Here is a 23,489-nt window from a genome sequence, read left to right as displayed (position 1 = left end):
TCTCAAAACAAGGGGAAAGTTCTCTGACATAAATTATATTTTAACTGCAGAAACCTGCACCAGTAAATGATGAGTGTGACTAGAGGATGAGCAACACTTAGAGATGCGTCTCACTAAATAAGAGTATCATAGAAAGGTTCATACATTATGTAGCATCATTAGACTAATTTCTGTCCAAAGATTACTAATTAATTTCTAAATTAAATTTCATTTTGATCAATTCATATGTAATATTCAAACTTGTTTGATAACGATGGTGAATTTGGGCTTTTCAAAAGCTGCAAGCATCACCATTATAAAAAACATATATAGTTCACTCTTTTTTTTAATTGAACTGCAAGAATAAATGAAGTTGCATGCCACTCTATTCTAATTTATTGCAATGCAATTTCAAAAGGATCACGTTTTAAAAGAGCGCTGCGACTTAGTTTGAAAAACAGCACCAACCATTGTCAGAATGCAAGCAAATTCTTGAACACTTTTGCTTGACCAACAACAAAACAATCTCAAAAGCACACCACAATCACAGCCATGACAGCTGAAGATGAAGGGATCAGGTCAGCGAGTGGGACATGGGTGAGGAGAAGATGGCTGCAGCCATGCAGCCCTGGGGTGAATCAGAGCGGCGACCTGGTGCCAGCAGCATCCTATCTGTCGCTGTGTGCCTGTGAAGGCTTCAGCGTGGCAGCAGGCCTGTGATCTCGCCCCAAGCATAACCCCCCACTGAGAGGCCAGGCTTGGAGTGACTGGCTGCTCTCCCTCTTTGCATCATCCACTCCTTCACTTCTTGTCGTTCTTCAGACTTTTTAGACATGGTGCCACGCAGATCTCATCTACAGCCATTTTTCACAGCAGCCATTTTGTGTCCTCTTTTGCGTTGCTCCTCCTCATTTATGTCAAAAGAGACTTGACAGTTATGTCACAAGTTTTCTTGCTGCCATGGCATTTGGGAGGTCTGTCAAGGACATCTTGTCTACACATAATGCCTGTGATTTTTATCAACTTTTAGATCTTTTTAGGGCCAATGAGAGTGTTCTACCCATTTGAAGAAAATTAAAACATTCAATGGTCATCCAGGAAATGTCATCAATGTCCAGATATAGATTCATTTTAATTGAGTTGTGCAAGTAGTGTAACATGTAGTATAACATGATAAAATGTTCAGATTTTTTAATCAGTGAAATGTAATTCAGATTACAGAAAAAAAGGGGTTAGCCCAGGACCGTGCAGCTGACTGGTATCGGTCCATCTTACATTTGATACTAGGACACACAGGGAGACGATCAATTTTATTCATCATGAGAGTTTGGAATACGTCTTGAAAATCAGGTGGATCCACTCTGGCCTCTCTGAATACATGTGAACTGACTTGATTCTGTTACGTGACATGGCAGTAAAAAAGTAAGCCCACAAGCTTGCGAAAATGATTATATAGAACATATTCAGAAAGGGGGACAAAAACAAATGATGAGACCGACGAACTTCAGCCAGCAATTTCCAAGAAAAAGACAGCTACATTTAAGAGAATGTAACAGAAGTCCAATTTAAAACAGAGGTTTATCACTTCCAGGTGATTCCCCTGTCCCAAACCCGCTTTGCGTAATTTGTGGTGACAGGCTTTAAAAAGACGCAATGAAGCCAACAATGAATACCTTGCTTCCATTTCCCTCATCATGAAGTCTTTCTGGTCAGGGTAGGCGGGGTACACCCTGAAGTGGCTGCCTGCCATTCGCAGGGCCACACATAGACAAACAACCATCTGCGCTCACACTCATACCTAGGGGCAATTTGGAGTGTACAATCAACCTGTCACGCATGTTTTTGGAATGTGGGAGGAAAACCCACGCCGACACGGGGAGAAAATCCAAACTCCACAAAGGACGGCCGGAGCCGGAATCAAACCCACCACCTCAGCACTGTGAGGCTGTGCTAACCAGTTGACCACCGTGCCACTGCTCAAGAACATAATGTAAATAATGCAAATGTACTTTTTCAATTGATAAGCCCTTCAGAAACCACAATTTCCCCCCTTTTTTTCCAATCCAACCTTACACCAATCGGTTCTCCAAAAAACCCTGACAAGTAGCAATGTGAGCTCCTTAAACATAGCTAAACACATCCTCCAACAAAACAGCTTTCACTTCACGGACAACGTGATATTCCTTTAGGGCATGATTAAGATCTTTTAGTTTCCACATGTTCAAGAAGACGAAAGCCAATTGACACTTGCAGAGCTTGTAAAATGAACAGTGATTGCCCCTCTTGTTGAACTTGTTTTGGCAAGAATTAAAAGAAAAGAAAATCACCAGAACAGATTAATTCACCCAGTCTCTTTTTTTAAACATTTTTTTAGGGTGCATGGCAGCAGGGGGCTAGCGCTTGATAACAGCCAAAACCCGCGTAATATGACTCTGCATAATAATGCCATAACCCGATAGGGCCTAAATCTGTGATCCTACTGCTTCCATTTCTTCAACCAGGATATCGATGTGTGTTTGTGTGTGTGTGCGTGTGTGCATACATTAATGGGTTTTGTCACCTTGTGACATGCTGATGAACCCCTACCTATACACAGACGACAAGCACGCTACACACAACACACAAGATTGCATACACATTCTCACATGTACACGTATACATCTGCTCCTCGATCACCGCTTCAAGCGAGAGCTGGGAGATAGAGCGACCTCCTGCCCCCATCTGACACCAACCCACCCTTGCTCCGAAAACTTCCACCCACTGCCACACACACAAACCTCGCCTTGAAGCCAGTGTTCACACCCGAGTCTTAACATGCCACTTGGTGGGAGGGAAGGGGAAAGGGGGGTGTCAACAGCAGGATATGATTCAAAAAATGACACACATTTTCTTCCCCTATTTATCTTTTTCATTTGCATACATTTGCCATGTGGTGTGATGAAAGGGCAACAGCCTTTTTAGATTGTAGGTCAAACGATGAGCATGCAGACATTTTTTAAACAAGTTTTAAAGCTGTCAACAGACAAGATGATTTTTCAAATAATTTAATCTTATTTCTAATACACCACTCAGCTGCAATGTATAATCAACTGTAGACAAATCCCTTAATTTTCCTCGAGGGCAAATTCAAATGACACTCCGGGGAAGGATGTCAGAGGAAGGTTTTTGTCAGCAGCAATTGATTGAGCCCACAACCCTCTCTTGTCCAAAGCCCAAGTGCTTACAGACAGGCTACTGCTGCCCGTCAAGCTACTAATATGCTCCAGTGGTTATTATGAGTTTTGACATACCGTGTTTCCTCATTTAAGACCCGGGGCACTAATTTATTCAACTGCTGAATGGCAGAGGCGGGGGAAAGCCTTTATTTGCAAAAAGGCATTTTAACAATAATAGTTGAAAATAGTACATACAGATTTGTAGATATTTTTTTAAGTATATAATATAAATTAAAATTGTACTGTATTTCCATACAGAATCATAAAGTATGTCAAGTGAAACTGAAACTGCAACTGAAACTAAGAATGAATGCCAAGGAATCACAAGAAACAAGAGAGACTGCAAATTGCATAGCTCCCCGTAACATTCAGTGCATGTCAGCGATAAAAAATTATGTTAAGCTCCTGTAAATGGACAACATAGGCGTACAATGACGGTTTCTAAATGGAAGATTACATGAAAAGTTCAAATGCAAATGGCGACCTCTCTAATTTTTTTTAATTGAATAAAAAAAATATATATATATACACACGCACACACACACACACATTTAGACCTCGTTATTGTTTATTAATGGAGGTCTAGTCCGGTGATAAATATTTTTGGTGAGTTTTTGTTAACAAAATTAACACTAGTCACAATCAAAATCCAGTAGTTCTGGACTTACTTGTATTAATGTCTAATAGGGTTACCACAGCGATTTACTCGGATGATATGTTTGGCACAGTTTTCACGCTGGATGCCCTTCCTGACACAATGAATGTTGGAAAATTAAGTGTCAATTCTTTAATTTTTTGTTATTGTATCTATATTTGTCTTGAATGTTTGTGAAAACAAAACAAACTTAATGCCAGAGGTTGGCGCGTCGATCAATATTGCTAGTCATTCGCCAGCGTCGTGTGTGTGACAGCCTATGGACGTTGAAAACGTACTTACAACGTCAGATGCATGCACAGCACAAATACCCCCCACCCCAAACAAAACAAAAACAAAAAACAACACACACACATACACACACACCCCCAGCATGGTGAAAAAAATATGTTGGACAATAACTTTATGGTGATGGGACTGAGACGTATACAACACAGCAGTATCCTGCATTTAACAGCCAACACAGGTACCCACAATGTCAAGTCATCATTTCAAAGCCACTTATTTTCCTTTAATCGTATCTAACTATATAGTGAAGACAAGTGGCAATGAGTAACAAGACATACAAATGTGTACACATTATTTACAGACACAAAACCTATAAAAAGTCAAACCATTTGTAAGGTCAGTGATCCCTCTTTGAGGGGCCGCTCAGGAGCTTTTGTGCTGCTGAGAGCCAGGAATGTTGGAGCTGATGAGGGGCCTCACCACAGGGGGTACATGGGGATTACAAGCTACCGGGCCTCTGCCTCTTTCTGCCTCTGTAGCTCCTCCTGTAGGTATCTATTCATGTCGAAGGCCATGGAAGACCACCAACTTCAATGTGGAATTTCTTTAAAAATCATTCAAATGTTTGAAGTAATAGCTCAGGATGTTCGAGAACCCTTTTAACAGCACAAATTTCTAAGTTTTTACCTGGAGGTGGTTTGCCAGGCCGTCTGTTTTAATTCATGGAACATACTCTGAGTTAGTTTCTATTTGAAAACTCCTATATAAATAAAATTTCATTCATTAATTGATTGATTGGAATTTATTGGGGTGGTCTTAAGAGACTAATATCATTAAAACCCTGTCACTGTGCAAGTATTTTGGATTTAACTGTAATAAATCCAACGATATCAATATAGCCATAGTTTTTTATATTGTTATCTGGTTTTAGGGTCATAGGAGGAAGCCTAATTAGGAAGATAATGATAAATCACAAATCCATAATTTAGATAATGTTATTATTAGCAGTACTATTACTAGCAGTCATCTTTGGAATAATACCAACCAATTTTGTATAGACATTAAAGGAAGCATTTCATAAATATTAAGTGTCTTCTTTCAATAGTTTTTTTTCATTGCATTATTATAACCAAAAGTCCTTGGTCAAGCGAACATTTGAGAAAAGGAGACAACCGAGAGCGAAGAAGGGAGATGGAGATACAGTAGAAAGAGAGCAAGAAAAAGACAGACAGAAAAAGAGGCAGAGAGAAGGAGATAGAGAGAAAGAAAGTGAGAGAGAGAGAGAGAGAGAGAAAGAGAGAGAGAGAGAGATATGTCTCCCGCTGAGACCCAGCTGTGCCTGCAATTAGCAGGAGGCATGGAATGATGATTGTGGATGCGCCAACACTAATGTCAAGTGACATGTTTCCTTGTGAGGGAGAAGGAAGCTGAACACCAAAAGCAACACTAGTTTTTCTCACAAATACACATTCCGACACTGAAAAACACACAAAACCCAAATCTGCACACAAACACGCACAATTGTACGGCTCAGCTTGAGAGAGCAGAAACTAAATCTGACTACAAGACATTATGCACTTTGCACAATGGGTTTGTCTAATCCTACCTGGTCAGCTTTTCAGAGCCTACTGCTGGCCTATTCTAGTCCGACTCACAAGCTCAGCAGAGAGTCCCCATTGATGAAGACACTCAATTACCATAGTAACTCACACAGTAGGTAGGAACACTCCCCTACACACAACTCCCTCCAGCCCCACTCCCAGAATCCTCCTTTCCATCCAGCTGCATGCTCAACTTGTCACCCAACAGCAGGTCTAAGCCTGACCCCCAGAGAGCACATGGAGCTTTTCACACAAGGCTAATGGGGCTCAGGCTCTTGCACTCAATGATGTCATTCCCCATTCCTCACAAATGTTGATACATCCGAAAAAGTAACTTCACGTGAAAGCTCAACTATACGCAATATGAATTTCTTCTGAAGTTGGTTAATTTACAAAAAAAACAAAAGAGAAACATGGTTACACATGCATGCAAGTGCTGGTCAGACATACCGTATTTTTACGGCCATACGACGCGCTGCCTCAAAGGGCGCAACACCAGTTGAGGGTGCTATTTCCGTCTTTAATGCATATACAAGGCGCTAGCTCGGCTGCTCACGCTAGCTCGATCGCGCTAGCTCGTTCGCGCGAGCACAGCTGATCCCGTAAGGAATTGCTGCCAGATGTATCACCCCATTTCAATGGCAGATGTCAAGAAACTATTAGGAATCACTGTCAATAACAATGACTCTAACCAATAAAAGGTGTCTTGGCAATAGTCTACTAGACAACGTCAGGGGTGGGACTTCACTGGTCACCACACTCCTTAGAGTCACGGTTTCAAATCAAAACCAAAAAAAAACTCAGCATACAAGCAAACAATGAAACAAAGAAATAAGATTAACACAAAACATGTATCTCTCATGCCATCTACATACCCAAAAGAAATAAAAATAACACAAAAGGATTATAGCAATGGATTCTTGGGAGCCACTCAGCCTTAGCCAATTACAGCAATGGCTTCTTGGAGCCACTCAGACTCAGCCAATCACATGGCTGTTTAGAGAGATGTGCATGGCTGTTTAGAGAGATGTGCTGTTGTGCTTTGGGCTTTTTGCAGTCTGTTGTCTAAACCTGGGACGTTTCTTGCTTGCAATAACATAAATGATAAGACAGACTACAATATTGTGGACAGCTGCCCTTTTGTCCAGCTTTCACATAATGTATTAGTCACAGTCAATTAGAAGCATAGATGACTCAGACTTTGTCCAGCAGGGTGTGCTAACATGCACTCCGAACAGCCCAATGAGTAAAAGGGTTGATGGTCGAGAGTGATGCTCAGTCCATATAATGGGCGCGATGCTCAGTCCATATAATGCGCGCGATGCTCAGTCCATATAATGGGCGCGTCGCTTTACAAGGCGCCTCATTTGTTTTGGGGAAGATTCGGGACTTTAAAGAGCGCCCTATGGCCCGGAAAATACGGTATTTAGGGTTGCCCGTTACAGTGCCTCATCCGACAACTTGCAGAAACTACCTAAGAATTGTGAGCAAGCATGACACCGGTGCAGCCGGCGCAGATTAGTGTGACTTAACTTTCCTAAACTAAATGGAGAATCGCCTCCATGCAAGACTTACAATAAGATGATATTGTGCAAAGGAGGTCGAGTGTAAGTCAACGGAGTGCCGTGTGTCAGAAGCTTGGTGCTTCCTCCTACTTCAAGTGTCAGCTTGCAATGCTTTAAACTTCAGTGTCATAATTGGGTGACTTAAAAATAAAACTAACAACTAAAACCAACAAGTTAACATGAGCATATGTGAAGTATTTTCTATATCAATAAGCATGTGTCCTCAACAGACACATTGGAAACACACACTGTACTTGCTGCTAATCTGAACTGCGTTGCCAAATTGCTCCGCTTTTATGTCGATCTACACAGCAGGTTAGTCCATCAGTGGAAGCTCGGTGTATACACATTTACACTCATATATGGAATTATTTTCACAAGGTTTTAAAAAATAAAACTTGAGCAATATTAATATTGGTTAAAAACAAACAACATAAAAAACAAGAACAAAAAAACAGAGGCCCTATCTAATGACTGATTCACACACGAACGCATACTATCGGGTGGAAGATAAGTTCCCACTTCACAGTGATGATCACCCGCCCGTGGAGGTCTGCTTACAGTTCTTCATAATTATACTTTGTGCTTTTCGAACCCCTGCATAGACTCCAGAAAATCAATTTCTGCAGAGTTGATGCAGAGTTGGTCTTAAGTGAAATGGCATGAGTCATTGTACTGACTCTAAGGCATCTCTTATGTCATAAAGAAGCCTCAAAAGTTGTATTGCTGAATTGCCGTCATATTTGTCGCAGTTTTTATTTGTGGTATTTTAACAAATGATTCCACGACTAGGAAGGATTCATTCTCCCGCGTGATTCTAATTTTCCCTGCCTTTTAGATGTGCAATTTAAAGATGCAACACCAGCAATAGCAATTGGACTCAGGTTTGATGAATTATCAGATACTCCTCATGGCAAAGGCTAAAATTTAGTTACTGGCGCTGGATGGCAGCAACGAACTCCACTTCAGTGTTCCAAGGAAGCAAGACAATGGCAACATTTACATGCAGTCAATAATCGGTTAAGGTCAAAATGAAAATTTTTGAAAGATTCTGAATTAACCCTATTATATCAAAGTTGCTCCCACATTATAATAACGCCATTTAAAGGACAACACACGGACATCATGAGGCAAACAGACATAATTTCTGCTTGTTACGTTCTACCATCAATACAACACATTATATTCACGTCACTCACCACAGGAATAAAGCTCCTCGCTCCAATAGTGAGCGGCATCTGAGTTTCGCAATGAATGTTTACTGCTTGTATATTTCCGGCGACTAGTGTGCCAGATGTACGCACTTATACAAACGTATGCGCAGTGTTGGACAAGTTACTTCCAAAATGTAATATATTACATTATACATTATTTACATGTGAAAGTGATACGTTCCTTTACAATATTACTGTCTTCGTAGTGTAATGAGTTACTCAAGTTTAAGTTACTTTTAAGTTACTTATTTTTTAAATTGGGGATGAATTTATTTTATGATGATTTTGACACTTCACACTGCAGCTTTTAAAGTTAACTTGTAATGAAGACATTTAACGATATACTGTGGGCTATAATATTAAATGTATAATTGAACCTTTGATCAATATTTGTATCAATAAGATTTATTTTTTTAATATAACAATTGAAACTGATATTTTATCCAGTAAATAAATAATCCCAGATTGTAAAACATAAATGAAATCATCAATATACTCAAATTAATTCACACAAAAAACAGCGACCAGCATTTGTTTTACATAATGGAATTGATGGCATAAAATTAATTAAAAATCACATTTGAAAAGAATAATGACTGATTCTTTGCAATTTATTTACTGTTTTTACTTAGGTTTATTCCTGCTTGTATTTTGAGTAAATGTTTTGCATTTTATTTTTCCGAAACCATGATAAGTGGCTTTGATAACGGGTGGATGGATGGACTGTAATTGGTGTCCCAAACAATAACTTCTCAGCCTTTTAAGGAGGCTGAACATCGTGTGAATACAAACGAAACGCTTCAAAGAAAGTTCAAACGGACAACTCGCTCAACTTTTCTGAGGTTGCAGTGAGTCAAGGTACTCTGTTTGTGACGATTGCTTCACTTCTTAGCATACCCAGCAAGTGAGGAGGTAAGATGCACTTCCTTTCATGATTTTGGTTTAAATTCTGAATTTTGTAACATTTTTTAAGCCCAGTAACTTTAGTAATACTACAAAATATTGAGAGTAACTCGTGATATTACTTGGTTACTGCCAAAATGTAATTTATTACTGTACCGCGTTACTTTTGTGACACGTTACCCCCAACACTGCGTACGTGTGCCTGTATGTATGTACTCAGTGAAATTTTGGCGGCAGAGACAGAAAATAATGTGAAAACGCCGCGGAGGTATCAATGTATTCAAGTTAGGCTCTCTATGGCAATGATGACCGCATACAAGCTTTTACTGTACTACAAATATGAAGATTCCTTGCAGAGAGAGCAAGACCATGCACTAATCAATGGAGGTTTCCCAACACATTTATATGACCAAATATTGTGGTTAGAAAAGGGGTATCCCAGGCGTCATATTCGGGTTTTAAAAAAACTGAATAAGACCATATTCTGGGTCACTTACATAGCCTTTAAAAAGCCAAATACTGCCAATATTTGGGATTTAAAATGGTTAGTGACTGCATGTAAACAGAGACAATGAGTTTGATAACATTCCCCCATTAAAGTGACTCTTTATTGCAACACTACTCCAACACGCAGCAAAGGCACATTTTTCAAGGGTGTGGTCAAGTAAACCAATTCATTTGATCCGTCAATAGCATGTGCTTTGGGACTTAAAATTAGATGAAGGTGTACAGAAAGTGTGGAAAGTTGTGCATATGTATGTGCCTCCATGAGAAAAGACAAGAAAGGTGTTGTTCATGTCAAATGAATGGAGCTCAGCATCTTGTACTGGATGTTGTCATCTTCTGACTCACTGTTTCTGGCCATTCAAGCAAGGGGATTGCTTGAGGAGGGGGAAGGAGCTGCGAGACTAAAGCAGTAGGACTAAGTTTTCCCTCAACAAGCCAACAGGTCTCAAACTGTTTTGATTGTGTTGCACACACAAAAGGCGAGCTGCTGCTGACCATTGACCACAGTGTGAACGTTGCTGGCATGGCAACATAATGGGCTCAATTGACATTTCAGCCATCAAGTGAGTTAAGGAAGGGCTCCCGGAGAACAGGACTCTAATAACAAACAAGGAAAGGAAATACCTACCAAAAATCTCAACAGTATTTGTATCTATTTGTGTTTCGAGTGTGGCGGGAGCTTGGCGAAAGGAAAAAAATAACAAACAAAAACAACATGGCCATTTGTTTAGATCACATGGACACACGCATGATTGCGGGCTATGTTGTGAGAAACTAAACAGTTGGAATTATGGTCAGCAACCAGTCATTGAGTAAACACACAATGAGCAACAGAAAAGCTCTGTGGTCAACAATAAAAAAGAAAAAAAAAAGCCGCCAGCTCCAGGCCCTGAGAAAAGTAAGCCATTCTCCTCACAAAGAGACGCTTAGGGGTGGATTGAGGGAAGGGAAAAGAGGGCTAAAACACTTGTGGGCTCAGGGAACTCTATAGAGGGAGCGAAAATGGAATAAGCCAGCAAGCACTTGAGGGTCCCGCCGAGCACCTGAATGGGATGGAGGGGTGGAGTGCCAGAGGGGGTCTGGTGAAGGTGAATGGCCTTCTTTTTGGGTCCAATTTGTCTCTTTTCACCCCGCTCGCCCCGCTCCGACTCTGACAGATGTACAAAGAGGGAGCGGCGCTGGGCCACTCATCCACATACGCCCGTGAGCAGCTGTCACTTTTGTCAGGCAAGTTAATCAAACAAATGCCACCGTACCACCCTTTTTAACAAGGCAAAAGGGAAGAGGGGTGAAAGGAGGGATGTAAAAAGGGTGATAGAGACCCCAGAGATAACATGTGGGTCCTTGATCAATTCGCCCCGCCAGACCTCATCAATAAACCAGCAGGACCTGATAAAGGAGAAGTCGCCATTAAACTTGTATTTTCTGCTTCTGATGAACATGGCTTTAGTGATCTGTGTTGTTTCCTCTCAGCAACACAGAGATGGGAATCTTCATCCAGGATTTGGCGCCCCAAAGACACGATAAAGGGAAACAAAATGCTCCCTGATTGTAATTATTAAGACACTAAGCTGCTTACAAACTTCATGAAACAGAAGCGAAACCTTTTTTGTTCAAGCAGTCACACACTCAATCCATCTTATCGCACTTCTAGACATTTAGTTTGAAGGACATCACAGAATTTGAATGTAATAAAAAGCGTTTTTGTTCAATTATCACAGTATTTATTTTTGTAATAGCGGTAACTGTTTTACAACATTGTTAACTACAGCTTATCCCACGCCAGCCACGTTTATTATCTATCATTCCATCTGTCACATTATTGTCCACGTCGGCTACGAGCGTGAGTCCCGTTGACAACCGGGAATCACTAAAAGTGAGTTTATCACAACAATTAATTTTTTTTCTCAAATTGCGGGCCAAGCTGTATTCTATCGGCCTGTAGGACACAGCGAGGGCTTCATCGATAACATCAACCTGTCCTGAGCTCATTTACGGCACACTTTTCATACACCCCCCCAACCACGAGAATGATTCTTTGCATTCGGCACTCAGCTCCATTCTCACCGCTGTAGCGTCTCATCTCAGTGTGCAACTTCTCACAACAGCTCCGCTACTCCTCCTACCAACTCCAGCCATCACTGCCCCTTCCTGCCAATGCTCTCTCCACACGGCCTTCTGTCACTGTTCAATCCTCTTCATGTCATCGCAATAAGCCACGCAAAAAACCTGTTTAACCTCCGAACCATTCTTTGGTCCTCTCAACTTGTCCCTGGGCAGTCGCATCTGAAAGTGAAACTGATGTTGCTGTCCGTAGCACCTGAACATTATCAACATCCCCGTTGCTCGTGTTTGATTAATTGAACACCTTGTTCAGACTAGAGCATGGGCGTCAGAGTACATTTTTGATTGTGTCGTATATAAAAAAAAATCTACTCATATTCCTGTCCAATTACTACTCATAACTGACACTTGCCCACTGCAACATCACTAAAACTCTCTTCTCCATTATAAACACATTTTTCAGTTCATTAGTGTCACGATCCGTCTGTCGTGGTTGCAGCTAAGTGGGCGTGGTCCGACGACGCTCGTTCCTGGAACCGGCCACGAGCGAGACGTGCTCACGAGCCACGCAGCTGCAACTGATCAAGACTCTGATTATTGACTATTTAAGCCACCGACGCGGGTATTATTATCCTGCCTTGCTCATGCTTCTGCTTATGCTCATGGTTCTTGTTCTTGTCGTGATTGGTTCCGTGTTTTGCTCTTGCGTGTTTTTTTGGTTTATTGTTTGATACTACCAGCTACTTCTCGGCTCGCCTTTTGTTATCGTTCGCATTTGGATTTGTCTTAACCCTTTCGTGGTAAGCAATTATTCGTTTTTCGGTTTCCTTGCCTTGCAAGCGCTTTTCGTTATCTCGTGATTTATTTCCTGGTGTGACTGCGTCCACCAGCGTTTTTCGTTCCGTCTATCCCGGCGGTTGTAATTATAGAATCCTAATAGTATACGAAATTGATAAGAGAATACTCCCTATAGTGATTTTGTAATTTTGCTTGACGGTCATAATAAATACCTTGTTAACATCTCTTCCTGTGTCAGCGCTTAAGAATCCACCTTCACCGCTTTCCAGCCCAGGCTCTGCAAAGCGGTCCTGACAATTAGACAATACATCTCTCCACAAATCCGCCCCCCCCGTTAACCTCCCTGAAACTCTTTAAAATCACATTGGCATAAGAAGTCCTACATCAGCTCTCAACCCCATCCCCTCGTCACATGTCAAGTCTTCCATCGCTCTCCCCTGCTCATCTCCTATATTAACAACTACTCCGTCTAATCCAGGTCAGTCCTGCACCACAGGAATTTGCCGCAGACCCCCGACTTTTACAAAAAAAAAAAAAAATTCAAACAAACGAACCCGAACTCAACTTTAACCTCCTCAACAGTTTTCTCTGATTTCCAATCTCCACTTTCCGCCAACAATTCAGGCTTGACGTCAGAGCTGCCTTCTACACAATCACATTCCATTGTGTTGCGTCCACATCTCTGGCACAACTCACCCACTTAACTAACAAACATATTTATCAGCATCAATCGTACCTCCTCCACCACTTCTCTTTCCCAAGGTGTCCTCCAGGGTTGGGTGCACAGTCCTCTCCTTTTCACGCTTTCTCTGGTAACATCATTCGCCAACTTCCATTGTTAAGATGACATCACGCAACATTGCCACCAAAACAACCTGCTCCACTCTGACAAATTGCCCCGCTGAAATGAGTGAAATTCAATCCTGGATTGCAAAGAAAAAACATGCAAGTCAAATAAGACAAGACTGACATAATTATCACCCAGCCACCCATAACTTCAACATTTTCTATCTTTAATGTCACACTATCTCCATGCCCATACATTTCTCTACTTTGGTGTCATTTTCAACTGAAGTCTGTCATTTGAACCAAACTTTAACCAAGTGACCAAAACTGCCTTCAACAAACACTGCGAGCCTCTGCCGCTGCCTTACTTCCTCCACTCTAGATTCTCTCATTCGCTTAAATTTAATTATTTTTCCATTGCATCATGACTTTTGGTTTTCAAAAAATAATCTGCACTAAAAAATCATAATTAAATCATTATAGTCATTCTATTCTGAGAGTGTAACATAAAGGTTTTAAATGATTAGTCTTCACACTTAAAACCCAAGAGTGACAGCAGCAATGCATATTTCTAAAAGATACATGAATAAGTGTATAAAAATGTACATTTTAAAATATAAGGTTTTTAGAGCACTTGACTGTCTGCGGGTTTAAGTTTGCGTCTTTCTTGAGCTCAGCATTGATTAAATTGTTCACTTGGCACGGCTGTGGGCCTGGCCGCTCGTGAGCGGATCTGGGAGGGGAAACATCCCGGACCGTCAAGTGGTATGACGGCAGCTTCATCGCCCACTTGTTTGTTGGAATTCCTTTCCCCCACGACAATTTAACCACTCCCCCTCTCACTCTTGCCACACACAAACATCAGCCACCCATCACCCGCTGTGAGCAAAGTACAGTGGTGGCGACGACAACAATCTCAAATCCTTCAATCTGTAGTTCAATCTGACCCCTGCCCTCACCCCACTCCGCCACAGCCATTCGGCAGTTGGTGAGCCGAGCGAGACGGGAGGAGCAGCTGCGATTAAAAAGCGGTTTAAAGTTCGTCACACAGAAGTGCAATTTCGCCACGCTTGTGAAGCTGATAACCATCCAAGGTCAACGGAAATACTTCAAATCAATCAATGAGCCGTTCTCCTAATCCCCTCCGGGCAAAGGCAGATTAAGTATATAATTGACCTGTGTAATCCCTGTATCTGCAACTCAAACCATGGGGGAGGCTTGGAGAAAGGGGGGTCGGCTTTAAGACGCTCAAGTTGTACCGCGCCAGCTCAGCCCTCCTCTTCCTTAACCCCATTTCCCCTCTTCCTCCAAACCTGGCTGCCATGTTTCTTGGCTCCGCTGGGTGCAAATGGCATGTGGCAGGAAAATGTGGTGTATCAGTGCCGGTCTGGATTTGTCTCCAGCTAAAGACATGGCTTTTTTTAATCAATGATCTCTGGCTGCCTTGTGTTAAGACCCCTCTCCAGTATCATTTAAGCACATCTGTTTTAATCTGGGCCCCTTCAGCCACTCTTTCAAGAACTAAACCAAGGAGGGGAGGGGGTAAAAGGACCAAATTAATTTTTCTCTATTATTTGAAGACATAAACACAACAGGGCACATTCACAGCACACTTTTGTAAGTAGGCCAAGTTAGAATAAAGATGACAAAGATGTTAAACATTTGGTGGTTCATTTTGAGAAACTTCAGATCAGGAAGTATATGTTTGGATTTATTTTCAGCTTTATTATATTTTAATAAATGACCTCAATAACTGGGTATATGACAATTATAGTATATTTCACAAACTCATAATACTACCCTTCTTTCTTTTGTGCCTGTGCTTCCAGAGGTCCGGCCAACAACAGTATTCCATCATGCGTCTGCTAAAATTATTTTAGTAGTTGTAATTCTATTAATAGTTGGAATAAACCTTCATCCTTACTGCTGATCTCTATGTCATCATTGATGTTAATATAATTGCTTGTTCTTGGTTTTCTTGCTTGAAGGGTGTGCTTCTAGGTCTGTTCCATAATGTAAGCGCTTTGAGAATATGTGTGTTGTAAAATTGGCACTTTATGACAAAACTTTACCAATAACTAGAATCGACTTGACAGAGTAAATATATACACCCCAGTAATGAAAGTTGTCTTTCATGTGTTTTATTTAGCAATTTAAACCTCCTTTTATCAACAATCCCTGTAATGTGCAAATAGCCTATTAATTCCTGTCAAATACAATACATTCAAAAATGTTTTCGATTGATTCCTATAAATTCTTGACGACCAAATTTGAAAGTTTCAAGAATTTAAATGGGTCTTGAAATTGGATTACGATTGCTGCTTTAAACATAAAAAATACGATACTAATACATCTGTGGACTAATAAATCTGTGGTATAGCAACCTCCTCAATATGGCATGAAATGACTGAGCAAAGCTGCAGTTCGATGAAGGGAACACCTTCAAACAGACTCAATATTGTGTATTAAATATTTGTTTATTTTCAGGCTTCAATTACTGCCAGAAACAATCCTAACTCAACGTAGTCAGACGGTGAAAAGTAAAATCCCGAAAGATGTATTCCTGCAAAGGATTAACCATTCACGTGTAATCATTATGGCACACCTGCCTTCAGTGGATTTTCATCAGAGCAATGTGATGATAAAACTCTCATGATTGGATTGCTTTTGCCACGCGTAAAAAAGAAAACAGAAAAAAGCAAATCTTTTTTTTTAACACAGTAGTAGATTATTTATGTAGAGAAGTATCAGTTACACATATATTGCTCCAATAAAACATAACCTCCAGTCAATGACAGATTATGTGTGTTAGCACTTGTTAACATAGTTAATCTCAGATTATGTTTAATTTCTTAAAACATCTTTGGTTATTTAACCTGACCGGTTTTAGGCCACATATGGGCCTGTCTACTGTCACAGTATGCATGAAATTGTGAGTGCTGACATATATTCTGAAATTAAGAGGCCATAGTTAAATAATCTTCTTACTGGTATTACAAGGTCAAACGTTTGGCGTAATCTCAATTAAAATGAAATACAATCTTATTTTTTCTGGAGGAAAACTTCAAAGTTAAGTGAACCCATAGTTATTCCCAGGCAAACGGTATTGCATTCTTTTCAACAAGCGATAGTTGGAGCAAAAAAAGCAAAAAAGCCTATGATGTTCATCTGCAGATTTAAGATGGTGCCACCTGTAGGTATTACACATTTGGTTGAGTCTGGCATGATGTGTTGATGTGATTTGAAATGGGATCTCGTTACAATTAATCAGAGGGACAAGCGTTCAAGTCTAGTTCTAGTCTAAACTAAGGCCTTTTGAAAAGATTGTAAAGCTATAATCTTGTCAGACAACAGTAAAAAACATGCCAGATCAGAAAAACATGATAACCTGTATTTTTTTGGGGGTGTATTTATTGAGAAAAAGTAAATAAAGTTCAACTAAAAATCTCTCAGTAGTAAATAAAACTGATAATACATGTGTATTTTGTGCATGTTAACAATAGGTAATAATCTGCCGACAGATATTTTCTTTCTTTCTTGGTCCATTCCACTCCACTCGCTCATCATTATGATGATGACACAAACACATATCATGTGTAATAGTGTGATTGTTGTTATCAAAATGAATTTTACAGCTATTACAGCTTTTGCAGCTATTTTTGAAAACATCACTTTTGGGTCACTAAAACAAAACTTTTCATTCATTCATGTCATGTCATTTATAGTGGTGTCATAGTGATAATAACATGGCACAGTGAGCTTGATTAGTTCCCCTGATTGAAAAACAACAACTGCGACATTTAAAGACTCAGGAAGCTTTGTTTTAGTTTGAGGGTTTAAGCGCCTCTAATAAAACAAGAATGGAGTGACAAGAAAAGCACAACAGAGCAGCCAGAGACACCTTCATCGGCCTTTGTGATGCCGCGGGCAGAACTAATACAGCATGACAACAAAGAGAGGTCGCACTGAGACTAATTCTGACAGAAAACCTCTCGTGAAGGAAAAACAGATACTGGGCAAAGCAAAGGGTCAAGAATCAGCAACAAGCAGCACTGGACACCTCTGTCACATCCCACAGTGAGGAAGAGGATCGGAGACGGATTGCACCTGAAGGCTTCCCTTCAACGAAATGGCACAGACAGATACAGCACATGCAAACATATATATCCTAAGAGGCTTAACCAAAAAAATACACATTAAAATCTGGAGATCAGATGCTTTATCAATGTGAACTACATAAATGCATAATTTTATAATATTGTGTTTCAAAGTAAGTCCAAGAATTTTGTTAGCTGCCGTTTTCCACATGCATATGAACAAAATAGCTGTATGAATGAGCAAAAAAGTTTATATACACACATCTAGTGGATAGAAATAAGTCTTCAACAATTCTGTTCAAATGCAACCTTTTTTGCGATATTAAAAAAAAATAAATAAATAAAAAATACCAAGATAAAAAACTCTTTCATCATTAGTGACCTACAACCTGAGCTACTTGATTTGGGAAAAAAAACATTACATTTTGATTTTGTTGAGAAACATCTGCGTCTCAGCCAAAACAGCAAATGTGCCACGAGAAATACTCTCAACAACATTATTATTTTCATTATTGATCATTATTATTAGATTTTCTTTCTTTGAATAGTTTCAACTGATAAAATGTTTACAGTTTATATGTTGTTTTGTTTCAGTTTTGGTTTATTCTACAGAATGTATTGAACTGAATTAACTGCTACATATGCAGGTCTCAAAGTCCAAATCAAAATGCAGCACAAAGTGCAAACAAACAAATAATATTGCTGATACTCTAAATATGTAATATTGTATACTAAATATGACTATAATTTCAGTTTTTGAGGCCCTTCCTCTCCGCTGACGCATGCACTGCCGTATAATTTTCTAGTTTTCGGATGGTTTGACTTGAGATTACTGTAAATGGTCTCTCTGGACTGTTCATAATTCGTTAAGTAAGGCGATCCCAGCGAGACTTGAGTGAAAATTGTCATTTATTCAGTCAGTTATTAGTCCCAGTGTTTTGTGACTACATTTAACAATAGTTTAGACATAGTTTAACCTGTTACTACTGATCCTCCGTCCGTGTTAACGGTACAGTACTTGTCAGAAGTGTCACTTATTCGCCGCCAAGGAGACGATCGTTAATGATTTTTAGAGATGCGTCTGGTGTTTAGCCACCATGCTCGGCAGCCAGCCTGCCAGTCGTGGAGTCATTGTTAGGGTATGATGTGGCGTGCGTGCTGTGACTGGCTATAATTATATATATATATATATATATATATATATATATATATATATATATATATATATATATATATATATATATATATATAATATATTTATAATATTTATAATATTTATATTACATGAGTTACACTGGTCCATGAGGACACACAAGTACAGTCATTAGTATACATCAGAGTTGGGCAAACTTTTTGAATGGGTTCTAAAATTCGACAGAGGGGCCGGACCAGGATCAGATGGATGGAGTGTTTTGTTAACCTCACCTCATCTGAGAAAAAAATATATTTAATTTTAAATGAAAGTGAACCAAAAGTATTACAACAAGATATATGTCTTTGAAAAACCACAGTATTTAGAAAATAAAACATAAACAAGGTTTTTTCATTTAATTTTTTACAAGTTTGGCGGGCCGGATTAATAAATTTAATGGGCCGCATGTGGCCCCCGGCCATAGTTTGCCTACGCCTGGTATAGAGTATGCAGAATAGCTAGAGAATGTCAACATGACCCTGAGGTTAAAGGTCCATATTCTGTTATTTTTGGCAAGTTTAATATTCAATTTCAAAGGATTGTAAAAAAATAAAAATAAAAATGCTGCTAATCAGAGGGCAACGCTGCAGTTTTGAGTTGTCAGATGTGATTTTATTTATTGACGCTTTGCTTATATAAAGAGCATTTGGGCAAATATCACAAGAAGAACAAACGGTTAAATCAACAGAAACACTGAAGATTTGTTTTTTTGCTGATTTGGATAAGCCAAATACAGCTCTGTCTAAGCTCTGGATAACGCAAGACACAAACATACTGTCGACTTATTTAAAAACAGTTAAGTTTAGCGACGACTCAATTGTGACTTCGAATCTTTGCTGAAGTAAACATGTTTGTGTGATCCCGGTTAATAGGATGTCAAAGAATGGTTTGACTCAGAGATTAACCAATGCCCCTCAAACACCACCCACACACACACATATACGCAAGCATGAAATAGCATTGGGGTTTCTGCTTTCCATAGTCTAATTCATTTCCCTGTGTACTCAATTGTGGTGGGCAGTGAAAAAAGGGCCACAAATGCAGTGAGCTCAAGTCCTTACAGTTTACGTCAAAAATAACTCAGAGATACAACACGTTATAATGCAAAACACAGTTGCTGTAGAGTTTGTACAGATGCAAAGGCACTGTACAGCAATCTTTTAAAGAGATACAATAGCATCAGTTTGTCATACATATTGTTGTTTTGCTCCCTTTCATGTCATTTGAAACGAATCTTTTTCAACTTCTGAGACATTTTGTGCTACTTTTTTCAATTTGTTTGTCTAATGGGCGCTTTCTGAAAAACAAGATGTTGTATGTATGCTTGATTTAGTCCTGCCCCTATAACCAACAAGCACTCCACGCAAACAAAATGACAAAGTGAGAAATAATTGGGACGTAGCTCAGTGAAAAGGCCCTCAGATTAGGCACAGAGCGCAACAACTCATCCAGATGCAGGGATTATTTAAATACATTTAGGGGGGGAGCATTCCTCCATTTGGACACACTGTATGCTGTTTTGGTGTTACTTGAAACCAGCTTATGTGTTTAAAGCAAACAGTGTCATGCGGCTGAGTTGCAAGTTGATTAAAGCATGAGTGGTTTCCTTTTTTTTTTCTCCAACAGGACGAAAGACGATCAAGCGTGCAGTCAGAGTCACAAAATAAAGGGATGATTGGATGCAATTTGGGCAGATGATCGAGACAGAGGAGTTAAGGAGTGAATTGAGACTTGTTTACTTACATCAAACAATCTTTCGATGTACACTTCTTCATTAACTTTCTCCCGTAACATATCCTGGGAGTGTCGAACAAAAGTCACATAACCATCAGCCACGTCCATTCCTGGCTTCTGAAATAAGAGGTAAGAACAGGTAAGGCTAACAACAAAAAAACAAGCAAAAACAGAAACAACTATTAGGCTGTAAATTGGTATATCATAATTCATTGAAGTATTGCGGTTTTATTTAGAAAGAATAGCCAATAAATAGTCCACAATGCCCAAAAAGTCTTACGAGAAGAATGGAAGCTGTGTTTACTGCACTTCCAATGGGGTTAATACCCGCATGGCCAAGCACAGGAATGCCTTGGTGGGTGGGCAAAATAGTAAATCATACAAGCTTCAAAACTAATTTTCCACAATGCTTCTGTACTTATAAGCATGATCTGCTTGGAAACACACAATGTGATGTGTTTTTTTAATTTTTTTTATCACAATGCATCATGTTAAACATTAACGATTGTTGGGTTTATTTCCATATGGGTTGGCGCACTGATTCCCAATCCGGGTGTGGTGAGAGATCATCGGGGTACCGCGGGAAATTATAATAATAAGCAATTACTCATATGTGCTTTGAATGATTGCTTTGAAAGTCTCTTAAAAACCTAGTGTGAAGTAAGAACATGCCAAATGTAATCTTTTTGTGTCACAAGTAAAGTAATTACACATAATACAACTAATTGCATGCAAAAGCATGCAAACTATTTTAATTTGTTATAACTGACAAAATAATAGTTTTCCCTAAGTTAGATTCTGCCGGGCGACAAACCCGGAAGGGTGACGTCATTCCAAGACAACTATGGCAGAACTCAACATAGAAAGTGATTTAAGCCAGTCAGAAATTGACTCAGAAAGCGAAACCTCAAACGTATCTCAGGAGATCTAGGTATTTGAGAGTTGGAGGAAGAGGAGTTTGATGGAATTATGCTCGTTGGCCCATACATGTACGAGCCAGATGCTCAGGATACAGAAAATATTGTGCGTCTGTCAACTCAGCCTCCGGTAGGACGATATGCACGGGCAGGACATTTTGGCAAAACACCGGATATGGAGTGGAGACTAGACTCATAGAGACTGGAAGAATGGTAAAAAAAAAATATAGGCTGGGTTACTAGCTTTGTGTTATTGTTTTAAATTCTATGCTTTACTTGTCACAATACACCCAAAACAGCACATGTTTTTCAAAATGGATTGTAATCACGCCTACCTTTTTGCATAACAACAAACAACACGGTTGATCAAACAGAGATCGTCGAAGTGCTTGCGGCAAAGAACACTTGTCGACACTGGCTTGAAATTCTCTCTCTTTGCCAGTACGAAATTGGTCCACTTACGGGACTCACTTTTTTGTTTTGGCCACTCAAACAGATGCTTCACAGAATGCTAACAATGCATTTCCACACAGCACCGAGGCATTTTGCCGAATAACGCAAATACAATGGAAGTAGAGCAGCTCCACGGAAAAATAACAATGCAGTACAATGGCGACTGGGGACTCATCATTCTGTAAATGACATCATTCCCGAAGAATGCCAGAGATTGCCAAACAAAAGCTTTTTCGTTGTTCAGGCGTTATGGGTCTAATTATGAATACATATATGATGTTTGCCTTAAAAAAATAATAAATAAATAAAAATGAACATACTATTCTTACGTAGTATTGTACATATTATTCGAACTGACTATTCAAAATAGATTTATTACTCAAAATACGGTTGGTCAAGTTTACTTAACACTTGGTCTTTAACAAAAAAAAAACAATATAATTCTAAGATTATTGTTGAACATTGATTTTTAATGCAGAAAAAAATAACCTGGAGTCTCAATGCTATGGGAACACTCAGCGTTTTTTTTTTACTGTTGTCAGTTCTTGTCAGAGATTAGCAGCCAAACAACTCTTACAGTCTGGCCATGTGCAAAAAGCGAAATGGGCCACGTCACAACTCGATTTTCTTTTACAGGGAGAGCAGATTGTGAGGGGACCCGCCGTTCTGATAGCTAAAATATTCACTGCAGACAATTCAGGAGTGCAAATCTCAACTTAACAGGCTTTCAAAAACATATTTTTCCTTTCAAATGTTTTTGGTGTAAATTTGATTGTATTCATTCCTTTTTTTTTTATAAACTAGCAATCATGCATGAGAACAAAAAAAAAAACAATCCAAATGACATTTTCGGAACTCCATTATCACATTTGCAATGATGTGTTGTGATGTTGCATGAGCAAATGATGTCCTTTTTTTAAAAAGTGAAATTCTGGACTTGTATATTAAGAACACAATTAGCATGCTGGATTGGGAATTGCGACCCCTGCCAGCATAAGCGCTGCCTCTTCACATTTACTGACAAGGCATTAATTTGTAATTTGTCATGTTGCAACGGCCGAAGTGTTGGCAGCTCATACAGCTCAAACACACACCACCAAATGTGCACCACCGTCACTGCCACTCACAGCAGAAAGGCCGTGTGTTGTACAACATGAGCCCACAATGTCTAGTACGCACGGCTGTTAGTGTCATGCCACATGCATTTGAAACAGGAAACACAAATACAGTACATATCAACAACATCCACAATCATTTTACAAACAAACGTATTGTCTAACATTTGCACACGGACAAGAAACATACACAACAAACACATACTCGATGTACCACAATGGAACAAACTTACAAACTTTGCCTTTAGTAGCACCTTTCTCCATAATTTAAAATACCAGTGGTTAACAACCATACTTTCTGATTCGAAGCCTTTACCCCCCCCCCCACGCTTAGAACCCTGGATCCTTTAATGTGGCACATTTCGTCAATTATGAATTTTTACTGACGAACGTCAAGCTGTCAATAGTTTTACCCAGAGCTGGGCAGTCCATCCCGGGGGCGGAACGGTCCGGCCCTCCGGCCTGG

The 23,489-nt window shown here is 39.7% G+C and overlaps 1 protein-coding gene across 6 annotated transcripts in view; it reads right to left on the bottom strand.

Annotated features, from left to right (window-relative positions):
* cadpsa (Ca2+-dependent activator protein for secretion a) overlaps positions 1-23,489 on the bottom strand; it is a 200,355-nt gene that overhangs the window by 6,006 nt on the left and 170,860 nt on the right. For all 6 annotated transcript variants that reach the window (XM_088308092.1, XM_088308093.1, XM_088308095.1 and 3 more), the window contains one exon: positions 20,548-20,655. In XM_088308092.1, the coding sequence (XP_088164218.1) occupies positions 20,548-20,655 (108 nt within the window). The remainder of the gene's footprint in view (positions 1-20,547; positions 20,656-23,489) is intronic.

This window comes from Idiotropiscis lumnitzeri, chromosome 11 (genome assembly GCF_059441095.1).
Source record: "Idiotropiscis lumnitzeri isolate Australia: NSW breed Sydney's pygmy pipehorse chromosome 11, RoL_Ilum_1.0, whole genome shotgun sequence".
Lineage (NCBI taxonomy): Eukaryota > Metazoa > Chordata > Actinopteri > Syngnathiformes > Syngnathidae > Idiotropiscis > Idiotropiscis lumnitzeri.
Note: the sequence above shows the minus strand (reverse complement) of the source record. Positions and strands in the feature narration are given on the sequence as shown.